The 21,585-nt window shown below is 40.9% G+C and overlaps 1 protein-coding gene across 11 annotated transcripts in view; it reads right to left on the bottom strand.

Moving 5' to 3' along the window:
* Positions 1-17,702: 17,702 nt before the first annotated feature.
* ENOX1 (ecto-NOX disulfide-thiol exchanger 1) overlaps positions 17,703-21,585 on the bottom strand; it is a 359,067-nt gene continuing 355,184 nt past the window's right edge. For all 11 annotated transcript variants that reach the window (XM_032099804.1, XM_032099803.1, XM_032099812.1 and 8 more), the window contains one exon: positions 17,703-18,658. In XM_032099804.1, coding sequence (XP_031955695.1) covers positions 18,527-18,658 — 132 coding nt within the window. In that variant the 3' untranslated portion in view covers positions 17,703-18,526. The remainder of the gene's footprint in view (positions 18,659-21,585) is intronic.

Genomic DNA, 21,585 nt, shown 5'->3' with positions numbered 1-21,585 from the left:
GGTTATATTGTGCTGTATTTCAGGTAGTAGGAAGGGGGGAGCTCTCTGGGAGGAAAGCCCTGGACAGATGTTAACATGATACCATTTTTCTGACCACTGTTTCTCCATGCACTTTGAAGGAGGTAGATGTTAAAAGGTAGACCTGCTGAGCTGAGTGTATTTTCCTCTATTTTTGCAGCTAGACAATGAAAGATGATGACTGTGGCACACAGGACAAGAACTGAAATGTATACTCAGGACCATTCCCCAATTATTCTCATTTTGTGAAGCCAACAGAAACCTCAGCAGTGGCCCTGCTGTGGAAAGGGAGTTTTGAATGGCAGTTTGTTTTATGACTCTTAATTTATCTCTCCTTCAGCTGTTGGTCTCATGACTGACTCCTCCTTCCCTCTCCCACTCACACTGTGTGGCGTCATTCTGCAACAGCTTTCCTTGCATTTCACTGTACGCAGCCTCATAAGTTTTACTGTGAAATGCTTTGGCACATAGGCAGTGAGGAAAAATCTGTGTAACAAGCCCGATGCCTTAGAAATATTTTGTGTGTTCCTCTGCAGAGGATAGAAAGTGTAAAAACACAGGGGAAGGTATTCTGTGGAAAAAATGTATTACTGTATGTCACATGAACGGTGTTTGAGAGCTACAAATTCCTGCACAAAAAATAATAAAACGTAATAAACACCTCTCCTGCTGGCAACCTACATAAGAAGACACAGCTCAGCTTCCACTTGGGTTGAGGCTTGATAAAAAAGGGTCAGGAGAAGGGGAGAAAGAGAGGAACCCTCAGACTCTTCCAAGCAGGTGGCATCCTGCCTTTCTCATTCGCACGCTTGGACAGCGTGTGACATGGTTGTCCCACAGGTATCTCTGCAAACCCTGAGCCCACACTTGAATGATGCAGCAAGTGGTGATGGACATGCACCTGCCTGTCCCTTTCCCAGGCTTTGATTGGAAAAAGGAGATGCAGCTGAGGTTGAAATGAGGCGAGATGATAGGAAAGAAAGTGTGGTGTGGCCAATGGAAGCAGACCTGGGCTGCCTTTGAAGTGCCCTGAATCTCTCAGCTGTTGTGAACACATCTCACTCTCCCTTTGAATGATGGGAAGGGAGGTCAAAAGAGCTCAGTTGGAAACAACTGCCAAGGATAGAAAATTCTTAAAAATTAGCATGCCTTTTGGGAAGGAGGTAGGCAGTGCAATTTTGATGAGAAAGGCTGCTTTCGGTTTGGGCTTAATCATGCAAGGTGCTGAGTGCCTTCAGTCCTCATTCACGTTGATAGGAACCGACTGTCCTCACGCTACCTGGCAGGCATGGCTGCTAGGTCAGTTCTCATTCCCCTCTCCCCCTCAGCCTGTCACTTCACTTCCTAAAGAATGTCTTATTTGATGTCATCTGCAGCACAGGGAATTAATGAGGTTTTCTTTCAGACGCTTCTCATTTATCCACAGAAAATCAGAGGGACGGATGTTTTTCTCTGCTCGAAAGTAAACCTCCAGGAAGATGACAGAAAGGAGCTGGTTGGATGTTTGTAGCATCCCTTTCCCAGACATGCAGAGGGGGCTTGGACCTACTTTGGGTCTGTGAAAAGAAGGGGCAGCCATTTGGTGCTGACTATCCTCATGAGCTGTTGTTCTCCTCTCTCATTTCAAAGGATTTCTAACCCTCAGGGACCACCTCTGACCACATCATTCCTTGAGAAATGGATGCAAGGCACGCTTAATGTCAATGACATCTTAATCATCTGGTCTTCGAAAAGCGAAAAGGCCAAGACAAGTACTTCTGTTAGCAGGAGCATCATAGTATTTGATAAACATGGACTGCATGCATCTAGTTGAGATGCCTCTATGCTGAACTGTGCAATTCACAAAATGTAAATGGGGTGCTTATCAGATGGATTATTTTCTGAAAGCACAGGCAAAATTACAGTAATTACTTTTCCTCCTGCTATATTATCTGTATTCCCAAGAAACTTTATAACTTCATGCAGAAAATAAATAAATATTTACTTAAAAGATCAGAATAGCTGAGCAAAGGTTCCGTTCACTTCCCACAAAATCAGCATTTCTCTTGAACAAAAAGCTATTCTTGGAAGCATGAGATTTTCACGGGGGCAGGGAGAAACAGGTACTGTCAGTGAAAAATTTTCCAAGGAGATCACTAGATATTAATCTAGATTTTCAAGAAGCTGTAGTTTCCTGTAATTCCCACTTCTTTGACAAGCCCTTGGGTGACAAATGAGTTTCTACTATTCTTCCTTCAGCAACTGAGTGCTTCAGCCCAGCTTTTTAGATATAACCACCAAGGTTATTGCCTGGGAATAATCAATATTAAGGGCTCACCTTTTTAATGCGAGATAAAGATTAATCTACTTTGTCCTTCCACTTACTCTCCCTTAAGCCACTCATATACATGCATTTGATTATATTTTGTGATTCACAAAGGATAAATCTAAAGGACTGGCTGAAAAAAAAATCATCTGCCATGGTTTGTTCAGCTCATCAAACTGTAGATGATGGTATAATGCTAACACCAACTGGTTCTACAGCATCGTAGAGCTCTGTAGACGAGTAATAAGCAAGCCTTATAACACTCCCCCATCCATCCTAAATGTAAGCATTTTAACCTGGTTTATTTGCTTTTTTGTTCTCACATATGAAAAGCAAAAATTTTCTTGGGCACTTGTATCCTTTGTTACTCTAGCATGATAGTGCCCAGTCTTTTATGGTTTTGTCCTCAAAACCTCCCCATGAGGTAGAAAGTGCTGTTTTGTTATAACTGAGAAACTGAAGTGCAGAAAAGTTAGAAGACTCTTCTCATGGCCACCTGGGAAAGTCAAAAGGGGTCAAGAGCTCAAGCCATAAATTCAGCTGCGACCTTCTCACTTCCTTTGAAGCTTGCATGTAAGAAAAATGGTTCAGAGCTGTTCTCACATCCCTGATCTGGGAATAAAGAAGTGTCCTCATGGGGTACATCTGGATCTAAGACAACCTGTCTGACTGTACACTGAAACAGCCTCAGAATGTTCAGTCTGTTCATCACAGTCTTCACCACAAGCTGCGAGGATGGGAACAAGCAGCTGGGTGGTGCTACACACTTGAGCAAAAAGACCAGGACATCAATCCCTTTAGTGATAGCACCAGGGTCTGACAGCTAACTCCAATTCCTAGGACACTGCCTCAGCCTTCTGAACTAACCTCCTTCCCATAAAATACAGTTAATATGCAGGTGCATTGTAGCTGGGCAGAGATCTTGTAACGTGAGCAACGTTATCCCAAAAACACCCATTTGTTTCTGATTAAGACATCAACACAAAGATTCAACCTCATCCAGCTCAGCCCATGCCCTAAGTGTATGGAGATGATAAGAGAAACGTTGCTGTTCTGTAACACATGCATGCAAATAGTTGGGAAATATCTCAAAAGATATCAAGTAACTAACTGAGCATCATGACTGCACCACTGCATAAACTCCTTGAAAGAGCAGCAAGGGGTGAAAATTGCTGATGGCAATTTCCACAGTAGAGTAATTTAGCTCAGAGGCAAAGAGAGTGGTGAAGGAGAGAGAGAGAATATATGTCAGTGTGGGAGAGGGTGGATTTGTACAAGAAGGAGTGCATTAGACTATGTGTGAGTGTGGAGGAGGGTTAGAAGTGAGTTTCTCAGAATTAGGGCAAATTCTGCATTCATAGTAGACCTTGCAGAGAAGGTGTATGTGTGCATGTTTATACATATATACAGGTTTGACCTTGGTCATCTCAGCGTCATTAGTGCTTTTTAAGACAATTTTCTGGAATATATTTCCAGTTCTTCCAAGTGTAGGGAAAAAAACCTTGAAGGTGGGATTGAAGGCCAGCTAAAAATGCAAAACTTAGAAGATATACCAGTGATTTGGAAAATACATAAAAGCAACAAGACTCTTTCTTTTTTCAGAAAGTGGAAAGATGGAGATGGGAACATGGCAAGGGGGGACTGTTGCTATAATTGTCTCCTGGAAAGATGCTGGCAGTGTTGATCAAAAGAGGAAATGTAGGGTGGGTGGGCATTCCACCTCCATCTCTGGGCAAAGGAGAACATGTAGGGTCCTGCGCCACTGACAATAAGCAGTAGGAGTTAAGTTGCACAGATTCATCCTTCTTCTTTCACCATACCAGTGCCTTTAGGTAGGCAAAAAGAATTACAGCTGTTTGCTGTAATCCAGAGTCATTTGGTGTAGAGAGGAGAACACTAAGAAATCAAAGGTTAAACCAGTGAGAAATTATTTTCTACAGCAATTTAGTAAAAGATGTCTCTTTATTGAGATAGGCACTGTATATCCAAGTTCTTTATGCACATTGCATCTCTCCAAAATGTATGCCAGGAAAACAGAATCAGATGTTTAGGCTCTGGTTCCTACTCATTGCTGGTTTCCCTGGTAATCCACTCTAGCAGTATTCCAGCTTTGAGACTCCTAAGCACAAATTTTTGGGCTCATTTCCAGTCACTTATCTTTCCAGTGGGAACAGTCTATTTCTTACTTCACCCACTTAGGCACAGCAATTTATACTTCTGATTCATGCTGTGGTGGACTGAGGGGAAGATTTTATAGTGGTAATACCAATTGTCCCCTATCCCACAGTAACTTTAAAGTACTTAGCAAAACCTCAGGAGGTGTGGAAATGCATGACAGGTAAATAAATTGTTCATGTAAGTAACAGAATTGTCCCTTACATTTCCCTTAACCCCCAAAAGTCATGTTCACACAGCCAACATTTCTTCTAATTAAGAAAACACCTCATGAGGCAAGGATTTCACCTTGAAAAGACATTTCAAATATATTCTCAGTGGCCATTGATCATAATAAGTCATTGATCTCTTGGTCAGTATCTAAAAGAGTTTGCTCTGACCACATTAACCTAAGGATGAATCGGAGCGTACATTCAGCTGTCTGTATTTCCTTTTCCCTTGAAGTGATTCAGTGCATCATTGGCTAAGGATAAACAACATTCATTAGAACAGTTTATATGGAATGGCTACATTCCTCACACTTTCCATGCTTAAAAACTCCTAGCACCAGTAGTTCCTATGGCCAGTCCTAGGATCACATAAAGGATTAAGAAAGCCTGTTATTCCTTGATTTTGTCCTTTTGTATTACATCTATAAGGGAAATGGATTACAATCCTGAAATTTGGGCTGTCTGCATGCTGACCTTACAGGGCACAGCCAAATTATTGGAGATGAATGTTTCTCTCAAGATGCTGTTTTCTATTATGTTCTTCTTTAGGAGTGGAAACCATCTGGGATTGACTGTTCAAATGGAACTTGATTTCCGGAAGATTTTCAGCTTTACTGCATGCATGTGTCAATAATTACTTGCAAAGTAAGGGCTGTGGGGATTGTGTTTTACCAAATGATTTCGGTATTTGTGATGGCTTTCCACCTGTTCAAGTTTTGATTGCAAAATCACTCTATGCAGAAAAAATATAAAAAAGTGTCAACATTGAGCAGCTGAGGTAAACATCTCTTGATCTCCCAAAAGCTGCTTAACTGATTTCCACTGTTTAAATGTACTCTTGACTGTGGACTATCACAAACTCTCCAAATGAATTTTTAAATTGGTTCAAAGCATTAGGCCACAATCTCTTTGGAATAATTTCAGTAATAATTTAATGGTAATGAAGTTAAAGATAGCACTCAAAATAACTCCTTTAAGATGCCAAATCATTAATACACACTTGCATAAATTCCACTTCCAAATGAAACCTTTTATGAGATTCTGAAAAGTTTTGCATACTAGAATCCAAATACATTCATGCACAGCTCAGAGTGATACTGTATAAAATAAAAAAGAGATGGAAAAGTCAGCAAGACCCATAGGCCAAAAGCTACAAGTTCCTCAAAGCAAGTTTTTGGCTATGGATGGAATTAGGTTTTTTCAGTAGACTGGAGAATTAAGTGGGAATTGTAGGTGTCAGTGTTCACCTTGGCTCTGGCAGGCAGATATGATCCATGTTAGCCTAAGCTAAATCCCCCACAGATGAACTTGTAAAGAGTCTATAAAGAAGATGGCTGAGTGCTGTCCTACATGTAGTGAGTGGAGTTTGGGGAGCCACTCAGCCGGCTGTATATATGCATACCTCTCCCTAAAACAGACATTTACAACTGGGAAGCTGAATAGCCTTGCAGACTCTCAGCCTAACTTAGTGACTTGCTTTTCCACTGCCTGTAATGGCAACATAAGCACTCTGCTCACACACCAACTTCTGGGAGTGGAAACTAGGGCCTCATCCTTTGCAGAACCTATGTGTCTCCGAGCTGGGTAAGTAGGCAAAGGCTTCTGTTGTGTCTCTATGACTCCCTTCTTGTAGACGTGGATGGGTTTGGACATCACCTGAAAGACGTTGCGGTGTGAGAGAAACTGGATGCTGTGCCGTGCAGTTCCTGTGGCCTGGCTGCTTCTGCACTAGGGAGCACTGGACATTAAGGTTCAGGTCCCCAGATTCTTTTCCAAGGAGGAGGGAACATGCAGACCTGCAAGCCTCCAGCCTTTGTCTCAAGGCTCTCTGTGTTTCTGTTGCAGTTCGGTTTAGGCAGGACAAGCTGCTCAGTACACATTGCTGAGCTGGACCGATGGGCATTCCATGGAGTAGCTCCAACTCAGTCCTTCAGAAGAGAGCTGAGCACTTTGGAGAGCACTGTGTCACGAAGATAGTTCTGAGTTGCTCTGTGGCCCTGGGAAGGGCTTCGTGAGTTTCTTCCATGGTTCTCTCAGCCCACTCTTTAATTTTCATTGCTGAACAGAGAAATTGGCTTCTCTATTGGTGGCAGTGGAGAAGAATACCAGCTTCTGTGGAACATAAGGTCTGACCCTCAAATGTGAATGTACTGGATCTTTACAGAGGTGTTTGTTTTCAATTGATTGTATATTGGTACTTTGAAAAGGAAACATTCCAAACATATCTTGTATAGGGTCATTAAACAACTATTTTAGAAATTTCTTTTAAGATGCATTTGCAGAGTAGATAGATAGATAGATAGATAGGTAGTTTTTTTCCCTGTCTGGGATTAGAAGCAGTATAAAAAGTTATGTAATGTTTAAAATACCATCACGTTCTCCTAGCTGGTGATAAATAGCAATTTTCATGTTAGGGAAATTCTCCTCTATTAATCTGATCAACTTGTTTTGGTTTTTTTTTAAGTTTATCCCTTTAGAAACATTCTTATAGCCCCTTGGACATAGTGTTTTTGTTTTCCTCCTCAGAGATCCTGAGATGATATTGAGTTGCTTGGGAAATTAGATTTGTCAGCTTTATTCCTGCTTGCTGTCTACATTAATTTTATAATTAAAACCCAAAGATGTGTGTCTAATATGTATGAATTTACAAAAAGCAGAAAGAGGAAGAAGTGTGCTTAAGCCCATACAAAAGAAGTAGTTTGACACATGTCAGTGTTACGTTTCAGTGCAAGAAAGGAAATATTTTTCTGGCAGAGAGCTCAGAGAACATGTAGGCAAACCAAGCGAAAACTCATGAATCTGAAAATTAGTCTGTGAAGTGTTTGTAGTCACAGTCAGGCTTTGATAAAACATTCAAATACAAATTATTGGATTGCAGATTTGGTATGCACTACCAGTTTTCCTCATTTATACACAGATTATATAAGTTGCATTTTGTATGTAAGTCTGGCATAGAGAAGGAGAAAAAAGTTGATTCAGGGAGCTCCCTCCTACCCACGTCCTCTCAACTTCATTTTCCCCTGATTCCGATCCTTCAATAAATCTTAAGCAAGGGGAAACACACATTTCCTCATCCTCTCCTCTGTTCTGTGGCAATGTTCTAATGCTTGGCATTGTTATTCACCACATACATTATAGTAAACTATTTACTTTGTCTGCAGCACCACAACCTTTGTGTGATTTGCCTCCTTTGGAGATGATGTAAGTCACTGCCTGTGTCAGCAGTGGCAGTGTTCTCTGCTGACTGGTACCTTCTAGGAGTGGTATTGCTTTTGAGGGTAGCGACACCAAGGAGGCACTCTTCAGATTTAGGAGCATCCCAGGAAACAGCAATCACAGTCTCTACCACTGAAAACCCTCCTCAAGTGGCAGCATTTACCAGCTGTTTCCTTGTTTCACTGAAATCAGAAGGCTGGTAGGAGGCTGTGGTCTAGCATTTCCAGTGAGCCACAGCTGAACATGGGTTCATAAATTCAGCACCCTGTTAACGAGGTGGCAGAACAGGACTGTGGATGTGACTGAGCACCATATCTGTCTGCTTGAGAGCCTAAACTCGGATGAGATAAAGTCACTGCCACAAACATGCTCCATCTCTATATGTTTTGAGTAAAGTCATCACTGGCTGGATGTTGTAACCCTTGGTTTTGCAGCAGCTACCTGCAGTGAAGACCAAGTGCACTTTCCCCATGCTTGAACTTCCTCCTCAGCTGACTGCAGTCTCACATCTCTTGTCATGATGCCTGAAAAACAGTGTCCCCAGTGAAAGGTGGAAGCTGGTTCTTGTTTACCAGCATGACTGGGCTGAGAAAGCAAGGTCCAGTCCTGTTTACACGGGACCTGCTGGCTGAAGGCTGGATTCTGCCCCTACCTGCCAAATGTCAGATGGAGGCTTTGAAGCTGCTTTTCCAGTCACATGGACAAGCCTTGAGTTATGTTTGCTCTCCTGAATTTAGATGCTGTAGGAGTAGTGTCAGTTCCTGAAGCTAGGTACTGGTAATCCATGTGTAGTGTCATTAGACACTACAGTTTGGACTTCTTGTTTCTCATATTTGAGTGAAAATTTAAGTAAGTGGTAGCTTTTGGTCCATCAGGGTAAAATTACTCTGAGTACGCAGCCTTTCATCTTTCAAGGCTAATTAGTATTATCCATTTGTATATATCTTTATGGGTTCTCAGTTGCAATTGCTCATTCCTTTCTTCTTTGTAAACTGGACAGATTGCCATTTACATGTAGACTTTTTCCCTATATATGAGATTGCTGATAGATGTATTTTATTATGTGGCCTGGTAGACATTTTTCCTTTGTAATTCACCTTTACCTATATGACTTGCAGTAAAATAACAGAAATCACATAATGAACAAACTGAAAGACCTGATGCACTGAGGAAACAAGAAGCCATCGTCCATTTGAATGGTCTGGAGGCTTCACAGACATGTACACAAACCCACACCAATCTGTGGACAGGATAAGAAGGGATAAATGCTGGATTAAGAAGATCTGAAGAAAGGTCTCCTTAGAATCCCAAGAAGAATGTCCTACCCCGCCATGTGCTACACTTCAAGGCCTGTGTTTCTTGCGTTTCCTTATGTTACTCAGAATGTGAGTGACTCTCAGACTTTGAATTCAGAGGCCCATGGTTCTCAATCAATTCTACACAAAGGACTGTGTGAAACCCCAGAGTTAAGAGTGCTGAGAAGCGAGGTGTGCAGGTGTGCACCTACAGCTGCAGGAGTGGATCAGTCTGGCAGGTGCCCTCAGAACACGTTGGATGGATACAGCCTTTGCAGGAAGTGATGGCAACTGGAACAGTGGGACATCTTGCCTATCCAACAGCTCAGCAGATAAAGTGCTCACCTGGACAAGGAATAATTCTGCTCTGCACTCTGGGCCATAGCATGAAGTGGTGAGTGCCTCTATGACAGGATATTCTGCAAAGTTAGTTGAGTGGCTAACATCTCTCACATCTCTGGCTCTATGTCCACATTCAAGTGAAAATCTTGGTATTGATGGCTTTTAAAAGCAAATTCTTGGTAGAAAACTTGCATTTTGTGGCTGGGTTTTGGAGTGTTGCTGAGTAGCTTTAATATTGGGTTTGGTCACAGATTCCCTTTCTCTCTGTTTGCTTGGTAACAGCTCTCAGACACCCAGTAGTTCAAAAAGCAAAGGTCTTTGCCCAAGCCTGTATGTTGCCATGTAATATAACTGTGATTTGTGAGAACTTTTTAGCAGTGAGTTATACTCTGTCGTGGCACAAAGTGGTGATTTCTCAACATCTCTACTGGGAGAAGGGCCTTGGTACTCATGCATAGCTTTAAACTTGTGCACCTCCTGCCTAGCTGCAAAACTGCGACTTTGTGCATCCAGAGCTGTTTTCTTTGTTACTTAGCTCTTGAGGTATGCTGTTACACTGGGTTCTTGTGGCATTTTGTGTTGCTTTTTTTGCCAGCCTAAGCATTCTTACTCAGTTTGTTTCACAATGCATCAAATAGAGAGAGTTAATGAAAACCTTACTTTAGATTAGTTACACAGAAGAACAGTAGCATTGATTGTGGGATTGACCACAAGGGACCTTTTTATAACCTGCCCAAAGCCTTGAATTCCTCATGACTTAATGTCTGGATCACCTTTTGCTTTCTTCTGAACATGGTTGCATGCATGGATTGGGGAACATGAATAGGTGTGGGCCAAAAGGGTCTGGGAGATGAAACCTTATTCTGGTTATTTCTGGAAATGTTTTTGCTGCCACTTCTCCTTTGGAAATTGCAAATAAAGTAACTTCAGGGCTTGTAGCAAATTTAAGAAAAAGTTGTCCAGGTTCTTTCTCCAATTAGGATCTACCTGCTATTGCTGCAGATCATCCATAGTTTCCTGTTGATGATACTGCTTGTTAACTGCCTGAAAAAAGGCTTGAACTACTTCTAAATTAACTTTCCAGAAGAAGAAACCATGTAGAAAGAAGAAGTCCAGAAGAAGATAGCCAACTATCATATTGCTTGACCTGGGAGCAGTAAGTAGAGTGGATTGAGCTGGGCAGAGGCTGTACAATCACAGCTGTGATGTCTTCTGTGGCCAAGTTAGCATGTTCACTGCTTGTGGGGATATGCACTGTGTGACAGCCACATCTCTAGCTGGCCTTTGATTAGGCCTCCTTCCCCAGATCCATCCAGATCACCCTCTGATGTCTTTCTCAATGCTGTGTATGACAGAAATCTCAGCATTCTTGAAAGAAAGATAAAAATTTAAGGTCTCAGTCCTAAACATTTCCAGATTGCATGACCAATGTACACCATTGAACTTCTGACCAGCTGCCCAGGATTTATTACTGTAAATAAAATTCTCTGCACTGCAGAAAAGCAAAAGTTCTGTGTTGCATAAATGACTGCCCAGTTCCATTTCACCTGGGCACACACTTTCATACTTTTCTTTGCACATTTGAACTGCACAGACCACAAAAATCAAACAAAGGTTGCAAATCCCACATTATTCCTGCTCTTGACTGTAAACCTTTGAAAGTAGGGATTTCAGCCTCCACACTGAAATCTCTTCAAAGGGGAAGAGTAATAAAGCACTCATAAAAGAGTACTTTTTTTTCATTGCTTCTTCATTTCCCCATACTAACCTTTGTTTTAAGAGCATCTCATGGCTATAAACTGTGAAGGGTTTTCTTTGGACTTAAAAAACCCATCTCAAAACATTCTGTGTAAATATAACATGAGCTCTTCTCTGTCTTTTCTAATAGGATGGACCTCTTTGCCAGCTATGTACTTACAAATCTTCAATCACTGTGAAGATTGAGGGAGAAGAATGGGGTCACCAGGGTATATTTGTGCTTCAAGAAAGGCTGCCTTCCCCTCCTCTGTCATTGGATAATTTCCTTAAAACAGTAGTTTATCCATTTTACAGATCAGAGATTCTAATCCAGCCCTGAAACTAAAGTTTTAACTAGCAGAAGTTCTGTGAACTCAAATCAGGATCAAATGTGCATTCTGCAGATGTCCTCTTCCTCTGCAGTTTGAACAGATGAAGCAAGGACTTCATAGGGATGGAAATGAAATGGCAGATGATTTCTGTAGACCTCTGCTGGGACAATATTAGATGCCTTCCCTGTCCTGCCCTGTGGACAAATAGAACACCTGTTTCCAGAGCTGTCAATCAAGAACTTCTCAGGGTAGGAAATGTTTTTTAGAAAACTTGGGCTGTTGAGACACCATATGGCTTCTTTCTCTGTCAGTATGTTTTATTGCTCAAAACCGGCTTCCAGTATCACCCTGCAAAGCATCTCCTGCCTTGCAATTCTTTATTAGACAAATCAGCCTTGAACAGGTGGCATGATGTTTATCCATGGCTGTTCTTCTCAAGATGAAAGTGTATTTTCCACCCTGATGAGACTTTAGCTTTTTTTGTCTCCATCTAACCAGGATGACAAGTTCAACCAAGGTGACAACCAGTCAAAGTGGAGGGGTAGAAATGACACCGTGAAATGGGTTCTGATTACCTGGCAAATACTTGCTTTCCATGAGTAATATATATTCTCATTAGCCTTCAAGGAGAAGGAAAATATTTTTGCTAACATCACCAGCAACCAGTGAACTGTAGAGCCGGAGATGCAGATTTTTCTTGCAGGGAGGGGCTCCTCTGCAATTGAAAGTTAGTGTTATCTGAGCTTATTTTTGGCATAAAGCCAGCTGCAGAGTAATTTTGGATGGTTCCTCTTTACGGAGTCCCAGTCCCCACACCTGAGCCAGCTGACTCCATGGGCAGAACCAGCAAAGGAAATGTACAAACTCTTATAAATTCAATACCACCATAGTTTACAATTATTTTTACTATGAAATTTTATCTCTTCTTCTTCCCTGTTCCCCCTCTTAGTTTATAACAGGCTTCTGGGATGTCCTGGGATTTGCGTGGGTTTTTTTGATGGAACGCCAGGTTCTAACAAAATCCCTCCAGTCTCTATTTTTAATCCTATTTTATGGTCTTCTGTTGCTTCACTCCCATTTCCTCTCACAAGCGTACCATGTCTTCCCCCTGTGAAATGCAAGTCAGCTTTTAACGTCAGCAACCAGATCTGCAGAGTGTACAAGTTTTGCAGCCTCCTCCCCACACACAACCAGGCTAATCAGCTGTATTCAGTAAGGAGCAGTGATAAAAACAGAAATGCACCAGAGGGTTAATTTTTAAACACAACCACTCTAATATGGGACCTGGTCTTTCTGTGGAAAGTTTAAAAAAAAAAAGAGAGAGAGAAAACTCGCCTAGTTAAGTGTATATTACTATTATACTGAGCAATTTCAGAGCAACTACTTGAGAATGAATCTTTTTCTGGCCTTAAGTCCTGGAGCAGCCCTTTAAATTCATAGCCAATCTTCTTCCAAATTAACAGGTCTTTGCAGACAAGCACTCAGCTAACTTATTCTAAAATTCTAAAATAGACAAACCAGTGTCAAGCCAATGCCCAAGGGCCTAACACAGCCAGCTTTTCACATTAAAGGCATTATGCCTCGTCTGCATCAGACTTTTAAAATGTATCAGCTAATATGTGCTAATGACACACATTTAAACCCTAGTCTAGACAAAGCCTGTGCGATTGCCCTCTGAATGCTCGATTCGATCAGCGATCAGCGAACACCCTGACAGCAGATCTGATTACCCCATTTTAATCATGAAAGGCTATAAACATCCTAGAATTATCCAAACCTACCCCACAGCAAAGAACAGGGCTGTGCATGGGATCTAAGCCTCAAAATATCCTCGTGGGGTGAGACCTTTGGCCTTGCACAAGCAAGCCTGTCAGTGGGGATAAAAAAAGCCAGGCTTTAGCAGACAGAAGCATATCTATGCAGAGGAATCTGTTACACCAGGATGAAGAAAATGACCCAACAGGGATTCAGTTGGGTTACTGCTTTGACCTTGGTGATCACCTTATAATCTGATAGGAATAGGAGGCTAAGAGTTGAACTGGAGCAGAGATGTGGCTGCATGTCTGTATGCTGTAAACTGATCAGTTTAATTCAAGTAACAGTTTTTCGCCACACATTTTAAAGCAAGTTTTGAAAAATTGGAAAGGATATTAAAAAAAAAGGATGCAATGATTTGAGGAAGATAAGATAAATGCTTTATAGCAAAACACTTAAAAACTCAATCTGTTTAGCTTGTGAGAAAGAATACTGAGAAGTAAATAGACTACAATATATAAATATCTTCATGGGAGAAAATATGCAATACCAAAGGATTATTTAATCTTGCAGAGAAAAGCAAAACTGGCTAGAAGAATCTAGAAAAAATGAAGTTAGGAAGTTAGGACCCAATCTTGAAAACACTAATCTCTACTAAGAAACTATCAAGCAAAAAAATATCTTTTTCATCAGCTGATAACCTTGATTATGGCTGGGTGCTTTTAAGGGAGGTGTATTTTAATCCACCATATGCTATTGGGATCACTACAGAATTAACAGTGACATGGCTAAGATACAAGCAGTCCAAGTCAGTGGGTTTTTTTTAGGCTTCAATGTTATGTGTATAAAAGTACATAAATTGGCAAGAAGTACTTACCAGCCAGAAGTCTGAGCAATGTTTGTAATATGTCTGTGGTAGGATTGCATGAATGCTGTCTGCTAGGTTTAAAGAAATATATGCTTTTTTCCTCTTGCTGCCCCACAAATATCCCTGTTGAAAGGGTGTCTGACATTGGAGTCAGCCTATTAAATCTGAACAGGCACAATGTTACCCAGTGTGAGGAAAAACACTTGATCAAAGGTACTCCTGAGCATATCTATTTGATTTTGCTTACAAATTACGATTTCCGTGAATTCAGTGTAATGGGTTTATATAGTCAGAGGATCTGTACCTTGTAAGCATAATTTCCTGATTTGGCTGCTTTTTCAGTTGACTTACTTATTCTTGAAACATTCTGTTTTAGCTCAGTAAATACATAGTCACTTTTTGCAGTCCAAGCAATCACACACAGAACCAGAAAGAATTTGATTCTGTTTCTACTTTCTTTTTTGAGGGAAAATTTAGGGTAAAAGAGCTGCAGAGCAGGATAACCTGATTGACAAGTCAAGGGACAACTTGTACACTTTCACAAAAAAGAAAAAAAAATCATAAAAGCTTCACACTTTAAATGCTGAACACTGAGATGCATTTGTTAAGTGGATGAAATTGACATCAGTTCTTCATCAGACCTGGCTACTTACTGGTGCCAGAAGCACAAAAAGAATATCCAAAGTCAACTCTTTCTCTTCCCTCCTTCTCTCCCCAAACCTCCTTCCCCAAATGAACTCACATCAACCCAGAATATTTTTGTCATACACTGACTGTCAAAGCCATTCGGATTTTAAATAAAACAATGGTTGCAAGACCAGAGTTTTTACTTAAACAAACCACCCAGAATGCTCTTACAACCAATTTTCTAGCTTTAGATTCCACAGTATTTGCTGCACATCATGTGTAGTCAAATGTAGCATAGCTTGATACAGGATTCTCTCTAAATCTCAGTATAGCTGTTTCTTAAGTGAATGTGATTCTCTGGCAGTCCTGAACATGCAAGTTTTGCCCTAAACACACACACTTCAATAAACAATTCACTCCACTATGTAGGAGGAGATATTAAGAATTTCCTTTTCAGTGATGGGGATAATGTAGTCTTCATCAAACAAGATCAAACATAAAACATCTCTTGTGGACATAAAATGCAGTTTAACCGAGAGGTTATATTTAGCTCCCTGGAATGTGCAGGGTGAAATGCACATTTGTCCAAGAGGTTTTGCAGAGTGTATCTCTTAATCCTTCAAGTGGGAATCAGATACAGTGCAGTAAGAGGCTGGCCTCTCTAAGGTGATGGAAGTCACCCCTGCCATCAGTCCAAGACAGTTCAAAGCTGAGGATGATCTGAAAAGCTCTCCTGGGAGAACAGGAGTTCAGATCAACCTAACTTACAACTCCCTGCAAAATGCCCTCAGCATGTCGGGGCAGTTAGAAACCAGATCTTCTCCTGCTCCACTAGTCCCTATTTGAGAAGAGGGGACACTGCTATAACTTCCTTCCATAACTTGCAGTTGCATGCCAGGCTGTGGCTCAGTCTTATCTCTTGAGCTCATGGTTAGCCTCTTTGGCCTTTCCTTGTTTTTTTCCCCACTACCGTTAAGATCCTGCTAACTGTGACTGGCTTTGAGTCTTTGCCAAATGTGCATCTTCCTTCAACCTGACTCAGCTTCAGGAACTTGCTTTAGGTCTTGTGGGGACCTATGAGGGTCATCTAATTCAATTGCCTAACCACTTCAGAGCTGACCAAAAGTTAAATCCTGTAATTAAAGGCATTGTGCAAATGCCCTTAAACACTGACAGCCATGGGGCATTGATCACCTCTCTGGAAACCCATTCCAGTGTTTGACCACCATCTCAGTAAAGAAATGCTCCCTAATGTCCAGTCTAGGTGTCTTTTGAAGGTGGCTTTCTTGTTATTAATCTCATTGTATTAACTGCAGAACTCCCAGCTGGATACCCTGAGAGTCATTATAGGGACATTTCAGCACCTAAAATGAGGGAGCTCAACATTTTAATCCAGTTTCCCCCAAATCACACAAAGTTAAAGCTAGTACTTGGTCCCAACCTGATATTCATTGAGGATCTCCCCGAGTTTCAAGTTCTCAACTGATGTATTACAATATACAGGATGCCTACATGCTACTCATACTCAAAGTTTAGATCTTCTTTGGCAGTATCTAAAATCCAGTGAAAGAGGTTCCCCTTCAGCTGCTACTGTACAAGGACTAAAAGGGTACCCTTCTAAAGCTCTGATGGTCTAGACAGACATGAAAAACCCATGAAGAAAAAAAAGAAGAAAAAATACATGCAAAGCAAATGCAGTGATTAGGTTACAAGGTTCTGTCAAAGAAGAGAATGTTTTCTGACTATCTGGATTTGAAGTTGTTTTGTGACAGAGACAATGATCTAAAGGGGAAAAAAAGGAGGACACAAGGAAAGGAAGGACAGAATATAATGAGTAAGTATGGCATGGAGTAAGACAAGGTGAAAGTTTTCTCACATCTCTTTTCCCTAGCCGAAGTGGCATCCATACACATTTATGTTACAGTACTTAAATACAAGCTGTCAGAACTAACACATTTTTGCCAGAATTATTCATGAAACTGTATGATCTCAAGAGAGGAAAGAGTTGTTACTTGGATTAAACTAGTTAATTTTCATTAACATAACTGGCATATAATTACTAGTTTCACCGGAGTAATTTATCACAGGCTCTATAGCAACCATAATCAAGATGTACTTTATTTTTTTAAATTTTGCGTGTACTGCCTGAAAGCATAATTTTCTCCCATAATAGACCTGTTGAACCTCTTTTCTCCCATAGTAGACCTTCTTTTCCCCTTTTGTACACAATTAGCATTTCATTTAATATTTCTATATTCCAGGTAGATACTAGAAGAGAAATAGGTCCTAAAGTGCCAATCACCAAAAGCCATGTTGGAGAGTTCCTTCACTACTAAATGCATTTGACACTAATTGCTGTTTATTGAAGAACCTGAGTGAAACATCACTCTGACATGTATCTGAATTCTCCCTGCATCTGTTTGAATTTTCCGTATTTCTCACTGTTGGTGCTCCACTTCATAGGACCAGCTCTCTCATGACTGGCTCCTCTGCCTGCACAGGGGTGTGGCTCCAAGGCGGCTGCTGTTTCTTACCCACAGCAGTTCTTACCCAACACAACAATGAAAATGAGAAATTTGAAGGTGTTAGTTTTTCACCTGTCCGCTTGTTGAAAAAAAAATCGAAGGTCCATGCTGGTACTTCCTCTACCAATATTTTAAATTATTTTAATCTTAGCTAATATTGCAAGCTTTTTTGGTTTAAAATTCATTTAACCAAATTATCTGCAATGGATAGTTCAGGTAGGGGAAAGATAAGTTCCAGGATACTCTTGCTGGATTGATTAAAATTCAAAAATGTCAGAAGAAAAACTTATACAAACAATATGGTAGAAGTCATATTTATTGATAAAAATTAATATATCTGCTATAAAATTTGTAACAGTAATGCAACTGAATATTTATTTTGATGCATAAACCTGAATGTTACATACCAAATACAATACAGTAACACTGGTTTCCTCCTTATTTACACGTTTATGAAAATTGATATGCAATCCATGTTAAAAGAACTTGTAATGGAGAATAGTTACATTAGAAAAATAATATTCTTGATAAAGCATTCTTGAGGACTCCAATCACATTTTCAGGCCTCTTTCAATAAGGCAAAAATCCCTGGTACAGCATATAACTTAATTTACAAAATACAATAACTTCAGACACATCTTCAAGTTTTCTTTTGGTATGCTTTTCCTCACTGTAAAATTACTCAATTCTCTTACTAAACAGAAAGAACTTTCTATAACAAAACTTAATGAGTTCTACTACATATTACATATAAATTGCTGTAGCTTAGCAACCATAACTGGGCAATCTTTCTCCTTAACTGTTTGCTCAATGAGCTTTTCTTAGATGTAGGACATGTAGTATTTTGAAATCATTATGACTGTAGAATCTTTCTTCAGTTTTCATAGGAAACAATCTGTCACATTTTGAAACTTTTTTTTTAAATTTTATTTTATTTTAGGAACTGGTGCACAACTACATTTCCACTCACAAGAGAACGTCACAAATGTAACTAAAATTAGGCTTGGATAACTTTGAAAACATACTACTATGTGCCCAAACCCAAATTTCTTACTTTAATACTTTATAACCCTGCCATGCTCTAGAAATTCTTCTTCTGCATAGCTTCATTACTAGTCACAGTCAGATAGTTTTAATTCCTTCAAAGGCACAAAACTTCCACCTCTTTTCCAGTGTTGCTCCTACACCAGTGAATTCTTGTTTAAACATGCGTGGCAGTCTCATCAAAAGCATTTCTATTTCATTTGCAGAGATCTGAGAAAGAAACAAAGGTAAAATTAAAGTGAGAAAGCTGCCCTGTAGCTTGTAAAGAGGAAACATTAAGAACAGATATAATAGGGGTGTGGGGGAGAGGAATCCAGGCCATATGAAAACTGCCAACCATTATTATTTTTTTTTAACCTTAGCCTGACATGACTTTCCAGACTCCAAAGCAAGTGCAGATTCCTTGCAGGAATGATTTTGCTCTTGTAGGTGGCATCCCACTGTAAAGCAATGACAACTGCCATGCTGGGGCTGTGACCACAGTGTGGTATGAAGTCCATCTAAAAACTACAGTCACGGGTGTTCTTGTGAGGAGGAGGAAGCAGATGGGACCTTATTCTTCTTCTCAGCCTACAAGCTCTTGAGTTCTTCTCCCAGCTCCATCAGCTTTTCTTTTTCAAAAAAACTTTATCAGCTCCCTTTTGTTATTGAAGGCTGACTATCCATGGAGCCATCTTCAGTCTTACCCAGTTCAGCAGCCCCAGATAACTAAGCAGTAAAGCTCCCAATTCTGCATTGGTCAGGATGTTTTCATCACTTTGAAACCTTAATGACTGGTCACCTTCCTAATGGGCAAGAGGCTCTCATTACAGGAAACACTTTCACAAAGGCAGCCTTCCTGGTATAATCAGTGGGGAAGTCAAGAAATGAACACTCATGGAATATGAGCCATTTTATCTGACTGCTTCTAAAGTGGTAGTCATGAAAGGAACAGCAAAGAAATCTATGGGTACTGCCTGTTATCCACAGGTATCTCCATGGCTTGAAAGGCTTCTCTGGAAATAATGATATTTCTGCTTATTTATATTAGTAGAAACCTTCTATGGTAAAAACTTTTCTTTTTAAAACATTATGTAAACATAAAATGTGCTAATTATACCTCGGTACACCCAAGGGGGGCGAGAAAGTATCTACTGCCTCTTATTTTTCTGTTGAGGTTAGTGCAGCAGAAAGATTAAATGATTTGTTAAAGGTGGCACCAAAACTCACTGTTGGAGGCAGCCTCAGAGTGATCCAAACCATCTCTCAAGTACTCACATGGCAGCAGTGGGTGTTTGGTTACTTTTGTGCGATGTATCTGAGCTCTATACAGAGCCCTCAGCCCACACGGGTATGCTGACCTTATCATTCCTGCTCAGGCGAGGAATGACAGGCTAACCACAGAAAGTAATTGAAATTCATCTCTGAGATTGCATCTCTGGATCACGCTATTAAAAAGTAATTTGTTTCTACAAGCAGTTTCTTCCAAAATAAACCAACGAGGTCAAATTTTGCAGCCTGTGTTTATTATGCAGTAGGTAGGTCTGGTGGTAGCTGCAGAGATGGAGACAGTGCTCCTTCCTCGAGGGCTCTGTTTGCAACTCAAGAGCTTGACCCTGGCAGCCTCGCAGAAGTCAACATGTTACTCATGTGAGCAAAAACTCAAGGACAGAGCCCACAGTCATGCACAAGAAGGGACCACAGCAGTGCAGAGGGAGAATGTCGAAGAACTCACTGGGCAGAAGCAATGAGCAAGAGGGCTGGAGCCCAGGGAGTCTGTATTTTGGATGATTGCTCTTACCACTCAAGAGATACAGAGCTGGAGAGGTCATCCAAGGGAAAAAGCAGTTGAAACTAAGCCAAATGCTGTATTAAGGAAGGACTTGAAAGATAACTGAGGAGATTGGGCATCATCTTATCCTGGGTGATGCAGGACAAGATGAAGGAAAGCACACATGTGGCAGGGGCATAGAGAAGCAGAAGAAGAATGTCTGGAGGTGTGAAGCTCTGGATTCATCAGGTCTTGATAAAACCAGACATTTTAAAAATAATTGAAATTCACCAATTTCTCACCTCTTTCTGCCATCCTCATGCCCAACTCCCCTTTCATGGTGGGTGGCAGTGGGCTGTAAAGCATTAGCAAACCTGAGTTGCCATGGCCAGAAGGCAGTACCTAACAAATTCATCATCCCTCCTCACTTATCACTGCAGCCTATCTTAATTCCAGTGAACTTCTAGTTCAGGATCTCCTCTGCTTTTAGCTCTACTTTTTCATAGAAACAGAGGAAGGATCCAGGATCCTCCAGGAGCATGAAGCAGCCCCTCAAAGCAGTGGGAAGCTGATCTTAGCTATAGGCTGAGGGGGCTGTTCAGGAACAAAATATCACCAGGATCAAAGGAGTTGTGATGCAAGAAGATCTGGGAAAGCACCATCATCCAAGTATTGGCAGACATGGGACAGAGCTGTGGCAGGCTGCAGGGTGACCTCTGCATCTGCTAAGTGTCTCTGGCAGCCTGGCATCCTGCAGAGCTGCTGTTTAGCACTTGGAGTACATTTCACCTGATCAAAGGTGGCTATTTCACACTTGAGCTTCTCACCCTTGACTTGGTTAATATTCAGTGGAGAGGAATAGGCCCATTTTGGGGCTTGATTTCATCTCATTCTACAGCAGATACTGAAAAGTAAGTCAAAGAATCTTACCCTACAGGTATGTAGACTGTGAACCCTATGAACCGATGCAATAAACACTTTGCATGCTGTTTTGTGTTGGCTTCACTTTTGTCTTGGCCACAGCTTCACTGAAATTAGCAGTAGGGTCACTCAGTTCCTTTATGAGGTCATCTCTGCTTCCACGTGGAGACAAAGGACATGGTCCATTCTTGTGTTCATGAAGGTTCAGTTCAGTGTGACACACAACTAACAACTTTTCAAAGAATAAAGGGCCATCTCCAAGAGCTGCACAGTTTGATGGCCTCTTGTTCTGCTTTTTTTCTCCTCAGCTATATTTCAGAATCATGTGTCACGAAATCAGCTGCTAGTCTTTGCCATTTAGAGCTCCGCTCTTCTGTGCCACAAAGAATAGCTAAGCAGTGTGAGGCAAAGACCTCAACACAAGCACGTGCACTGTAATTTGCAAATGAATAAAGACTGCAAACCC

Source organism: Corvus moneduloides, chromosome 2, assembly GCF_009650955.1.
Source record: "Corvus moneduloides isolate bCorMon1 chromosome 2, bCorMon1.pri, whole genome shotgun sequence".
Taxonomy (NCBI): Eukaryota; Metazoa; Chordata; class Aves; order Passeriformes; family Corvidae; genus Corvus; species Corvus moneduloides.
This window is presented reverse-complemented; position numbering and strand designations above follow the sequence as displayed.